The sequence below is a fragment of the Monodelphis domestica genome, chromosome 4 (genome assembly GCF_027887165.1).
Source record: "Monodelphis domestica isolate mMonDom1 chromosome 4, mMonDom1.pri, whole genome shotgun sequence".
Taxonomy (NCBI): domain Eukaryota; kingdom Metazoa; phylum Chordata; class Mammalia; order Didelphimorphia; family Didelphidae; genus Monodelphis; species Monodelphis domestica.
In genome coordinates this window covers 196400594-196406593 of record NC_077230.1, presented here as the reverse complement: position 1 = coordinate 196406593, position 6000 = coordinate 196400594, and the positions used below count along the sequence as shown (strand labels likewise).

At 39.0% G+C, this 6000-nt stretch overlaps 1 protein-coding gene across 2 annotated transcripts in view; it reads right to left on the bottom strand.

The window, feature by feature from the left end:
* Positions 1 to 461: 461 nt before the first annotated feature.
* The window catches only part of PPP1R1C (protein phosphatase 1 regulatory inhibitor subunit 1C), a 229619-nt gene continuing 224080 nt past the window's right edge, over positions 462 to 6000 (bottom strand). For both annotated transcript variants that reach the window (XM_007494469.3, XM_001368986.4), the window contains exon 5: positions 462 to 942. In XM_007494469.3, the coding sequence (XP_007494531.1) occupies positions 928 to 942 (15 nt within the window). In that variant the 3' untranslated portion in view covers positions 462 to 927. The remainder of the gene's footprint in view (positions 943 to 6000) is intronic.

The window sequence follows — 6000 nt, the reverse complement described above, 5'->3', positions numbered from 1 at the left end:
AGTGATTTCAAGTCAATGAATGTATGGGATTTGAACATGGTTAAGGAAATATGTATAAAACATTGACGATCCTGACAAAATAGAAACAAGTACAGTGGTGATATATTTTCAGCAAAACATAAAGACATGTCTTTTTTGGATCCAGAGACTTTTTTCTCATGGTATTTCATTTTGAACTGGAATGGAAGAAGCTGGGAAATAGAAATTTTCTGAGCTTAGGAAAAGAGCAAAACTCAGGGTTCATTTTAATTACGAATAAAATCCAGTCATAGAGGAAGAAGCAGAATGCCAGGAGCTTAATATAGTTTGGTCTTATGATTCACCAAAGCCAACATGATCATTTTGAAGCACATTCTAAATCCTGTGTTGTATACTTAAATGTGATCGATGCAGTGACTGTCTTAGATGTTCACCTTTCATTAAGTATTTTTCTCCAGGTTTGACTCAGACACATGACCATTTCTAAAGGTATTTTGTATTTATTTTGTAGCTTTAGAAGGATACTATTTACAGGTGACCTTTAATGCAAATCATAACAGAAAGACATTGGGAATTAAGCACTGGCAATATTAAAGTTATATTACGTACATGTTTGCAAATGGCATTTCTAAATCATTAGAAAGAAAGCTCATTGTAAAATAAATGTTTATTCCTGGGTGATAAGTGCTATGGAAGAAGATGCACGTGGTTCTAAAATCCAGTGGAGTGCTTCCCTGACGGTACACTACTGGGTGATTATGGAGTGCCAAGATGGAGAATACTTCCAGAAGCTGAGCAGTGGAGTTCCAGGGGATATTCGGAAAGGTTAGCAGTTCAGTTATTCACAACAACCTTTCTTGCCTTGTTTCCATGACTAGTGGTCCCACTGTTCTTCTCTTTCATTAACTCCTTCTTCTTCTTCTGGGAATGCTGAGTCATTCTGGTTTTTCAGATGTTTAACTCCTGAAAGCAGAAAGAACATTTTCATTTTCAGTGCTTTTAAAATGGAATTGAATAGGTGATATTTATTCCTGTGAGATCTGCTGCTTTGTGTAAATGGGGAAAATAGAAATGTCAGTGGAATGTTTTCGAGGTGCTGGGTATTGTTTTGTCTTTATTTCCCCCCAAGAACCTCAACAATGTAGTCTTATGTAAACCTTTTAATTCACTCAGCAATAGCATAGCACAGGGCCAAGTTTCCATTAGACACAGGCTATCTTTTTCAATTAAATCATCTCCATTAACATCATAGCCTATTAAAAACCTCTTAACTGTAGCCCCAGCTAACAGACTTCTATTGTAATACCAAAATGCTATTCACTTCAGATTTAGGATTTCAGCTGGCATTCATGTACTCTTTTTGCACAAGAGTATTTGAAACTCCTGGAAACTAACCTCATAAAATGATTGAAAAGGTGCCATTCCCATAACTCACATGCAACAAAAGTATCATAAATGTTGGCTCCTTTATGCACCTAAATTCATAGACTGGGCTGTTGAATTGCAAATGTGGTAGAGGCATGGAGAGAGAGAAGTCTTCTAAGCCAAGATGCAAGAACCAAGGCTGGGGACCTGGCTGTCAATCAAGAGGAAGGTTCCAAACACAATGTTCCCAGGAGTGGCAGTTGGGGGTTTCTGGCCACACAGAGAGAAGAAGCAAAAACTGGGCTTGGATTTCATCTAAGTCTCTCTGGTTTGGGGCAGTTGAAGCTGACCAGGGGAGAAATTTTTGGACTTTCTTTTCTTTCTTGGGGAGTTGTCTCTGACTTAAGGACCCTTGGGAGGGGGGCTTCAGATATTAAGCTGAGAGACCTTGTTGACTTTGTGAAGAAGAAGAGAGAAGAATTTAAACAGCTGTCACCCTTCATTTCTCTGTCTTAGAGTCACAGTTTGTGACTGGACTACTTTCTCAAACCCTCAAATTCTTCCTCATTTTAGATTAGGGGCATCCTCATCCCTCTCATGTCAGTTTCCCATCCTGTTATCCCAATAAACCCCTTGACTTGAAAGAGGAAAAGAAAAGAGTATCTTTATGGTTTATCTAGGGGGGAGGGAAGAAACCAAAGGCTTCAAGAAGAACTGGGAGGTGAGGGTGGCAGGAAGAAGTGGGTGGGAGAAGGGAGGGAGTGAAAAGGAGGAGGAGATTAGAAAGATATACTGATCCATCAGCCATCAGTAGGGATCAGTAGACAAACCCCAGAGCATTCCCCAGAGCAGTCCCCTGTGTACCAGCATCTTTGTGTGGTAGCAGTCCCCTGGAACAGCATCCCTGTACCAGCATCCCTCAGCATTTCTCATTCCTACCTCCATTACAAATAAGCAGTTTTAGGTTCCCCTCTAGCAATTCCCTAGTCACAGCCAGAGGACAGCAGTCATTGCAAAAGAAACAATTTCCTCAGTTTACCTTCTCTATTTCACAAATAATTCATCATTTCTCTATAACTACTTTATACTCATATCTCTACTAAAGTATTTTTGATATGTAACCTAAATTAGCTTTTAAACAATGAATCTAGACTGTACTGATCTCATCTCATCATTTTCAGCATGAAGCCTCTCCTCAAAAATTTTATATATGCTTGTTATCTTCTTCACTAAAATGTAAACTAATTGCAAGAAAGGATTGCTTCATTATTTGTCCTATTATCCTCAGTGGCTAGCACAATGCCTGACACAGAATATATATGTAATGCTTGTATTTTTTTTTACCTATTCCTTGGGAAATAGAGATGGAAATTTGCTAATCTAAATTTGCTAAATCATCAGTGATTTGATGACAAAAATTAATCCATGAAAATGTTGTATGACATAAGTCTAAAAATCTAAGAAAAAAAGAGACTAAATTTGTAAAATTATTACTGAAAAACACTTCAACTGGAATCATGAAATGGAAGGATGTTAAAGCCATGGGTTTTAAAAAAAATATTGTGTCCGGACTTCATTTCCCAGCATTCTTTACTCTTCCGAGGGTCCCCTTGTCTTGTGTCCCCATGTTGTACCCTGCTGTGGGTTTGGTTATAAATTTTGCTGAAACCCACACTGAGGCTTTTTGGGCTTTTGCTTTGGCTCTGACAAGTGTGGATCTCTGGCTCCTTGCTCTGCTCACTCCACTGAAGGAACCCCTTTCCTTCTCACTTTGTTGTTATTAAATCCTATCAATTTAAATACTTGGAGTATTCATTCATTTTTATTTTCACATAGTCCAGGTTCAGTGTATAATTAAGAAACCCAAGAAAAGAGAAGATCTACAGATGAATGGAATTGTACCATGATAGACTACTGTACAAGGACACTTATCAAAGAATGAGCTCCTTGTGCTGAGTGATATATATTTTAACAGAGACACAGGATTTTACAGTGCTCAGAGAGCATAATATTTTGATATATTGATTTTATGTGTTATCAGTCAGTTGGTCTAAGCATTTATTAAACGCTTACTATGTGACAGGCACTATGCTAAATTCTGTGGATACAAAGAAAAGCAAAATATAATTCCTTATCTCAAGGGATTCGTAGTCTAATGGGGAGATAACAAAACAACTTTATACAAACAAGCTATTATATATATATATATATATATAATGTTCTCTTTCTCTCTTACTCTCTATCTATATACATATACATATGTACACATATTGTGGAAAGGAAAACTGAGGCAAGTTCAGGCCCTTCTGCCACTGAGTTGGAGCAAACAGCAGTGAAATTGATTGACAGCAATGACAGTTATTGGGGGGAGAGGCAATGGGGAGAGTGACAGTTGGTCTCCTGACTCTCTCTTCCTGGCCCTCCCTTCTACCTGGACAATGAATTTTATGTTTGATCCTGAAAGTGATAGGGAGTTACTAGAATTTATTGACTAGGGCAGTGTCATGATCAGGTATATGTTTTAGAAAGATTAATTTGACAACTGAGTAGAGGGTGGCCTGGAATAGGGAGACATTTGAGACAAGGAGACTAATCTAGACATGAGGTGAGGGGTGGAGAGACTCAGCATAAGTCCAGAGAGGACAGAAAACCAAATCTAACAAGTAGTCAGAGCTGGGTAACTCCCTGCTGGATTCAAATTAAAAGGTACATAAAAAAGCCTGAATTCTTTAATTCTTCAGGTTTAAGGAGAAGGAAGAAGGAAGGTCCCAGAAACCCCCCCCCCCCCACCAACTTACTATGATGAGTCTCTGTGATCACTGGGATCTTGAGGCAAGGGCTCTAGCCTGGAGGGAAGGAGTGCCTTGCTGTCATAGCTGTGCCAAGCTCAGGGTTCTGACAACAGTCAGCAGAGAGTAAGCTAGAGAAGAAGGACAGAGAGGGTAGCCTAGCCTCGGCCAAAACCCTCCACCTTGCCCCCACCCCCCAGGTTTTGACCTCAGGGTACATCTATCTCCACCCTGGCCTAATCTTATTAATAGAGCAGATAAGAGGCCTTCAGAGGGCAGGGACTGAGTCTCCAACACCCCTTTCCCACTGACTGTGCTGAGAACCTTACTGACTAAGCTACCAGGGTCAGGACTTCAACCACTACAGAATACCTTGATAAAAGGGTGGGAAGCACAACTCCCTTTAGATGCCACACCTGTATATGCACCTTCAGCTTCTGCTTCCAGCTCAGGAAGATCTGACCTCAGGGCTCATTAATACTTGTGCAGATGGAAAAAAATGCCACAACTGAGCTATATTCCCAATATCCTTTTAAGTTATGTCCTCTTTTTACATAAGGATGCTTGGGAGAAAAATTTGGCTGAGACTCATGCTGTGAGGCTCTTTTTGGGGAGAGCTTGTGCTTTTGGTAAAGTGATGCAGGTGTGAGTCTCTGACTATCTTTGCTCTGCTCACTTAACTGAAAGAAATCTTTTTCTTTTTTCTTCTCTTCTGATTTATTATTTTAGAAAATCCTATATTTTTAAATAATAGGAGCATATATTCATTTTTACTCCTACATATTCCATCAGCCTAATCTAGTCAATCCACAGAGCAGAGAAGAAGCCCCTTCAGGACAGAATAGCCCAAACCCACAGATCCAGCAAATAAACAGAGGAACAAAATATAGCCAATGACAGGGGGCGAGGAAGGAAAAATATGAGTAAACAATAGAAAAAGTAAAAAGAAATTGCAATCAACAACTTCTATCCAGGAAATGAAAAAAGAGCAAATGTAACCCAGGAGGATCAAAGAACACCAAGCAAAAATGCAGAAATTTCAGTGAATTGGACACAGGCTTTGGAAGAACTCAAAACACAATTCAAAAAACAATTAAGAGAGGCTGAAGACAGTTGGGAAAAGAACTTAAAAAACAAAATAAGTCATCTGGAAAGAGAGGCACATGAAATAAAACAAGAAAAGGATGTCATGAAAGCCAGAATTGACCAGCTTGAAAATGAGGCAAAGAAGATGAAGGATGACCTACAAGGAAAATCAGGCCAGAAGGAGGATTACCAAAAAGCCAGGGATGAAATTCAGTATTTAAAAATTAGAATCCAACAACTAGAATCAAATGACTTCACAAGGCAGCAAGAGTCTATAAAAGAAAATCAAAAGAAAGAAAAAATTGAGGAAAATAGCAAACACCTCATTGACAAAACTATAGACCTGGATAACAGATCAAGGAGAGACACTTTTAAAATTATTGAACCTACCAGAAGATCATAACAAAAGAAAAAGCCTGGACATCATTCTACAGGAAATTATCCAAGAAAACTGCCCCAACATTCTTGAACAAGAGGGAAAAGTAGAGATTGAAAGAATCCACAGATCACCTCCTCCATTTAATTCCCAGTTGACAATGCCCAGGAATGTTATAGCCAAATTCAAGAACTACCAGACTAAGGAAAAATATTACAAGTTGCTAAGAAGTTATTCAGATGTCATGGAACCACAGTTAGGATAACACAGTACCTGGCTGCATCCACACTTAAGGACTAGAAGGCATGGAATAGGATATTCCAGAAAATAAGGGAACTGGGTCTATAACCAAGAATCAACTACCCAGAAATACTGACTATATTCTTGCAGGGGAAATTATAGTCA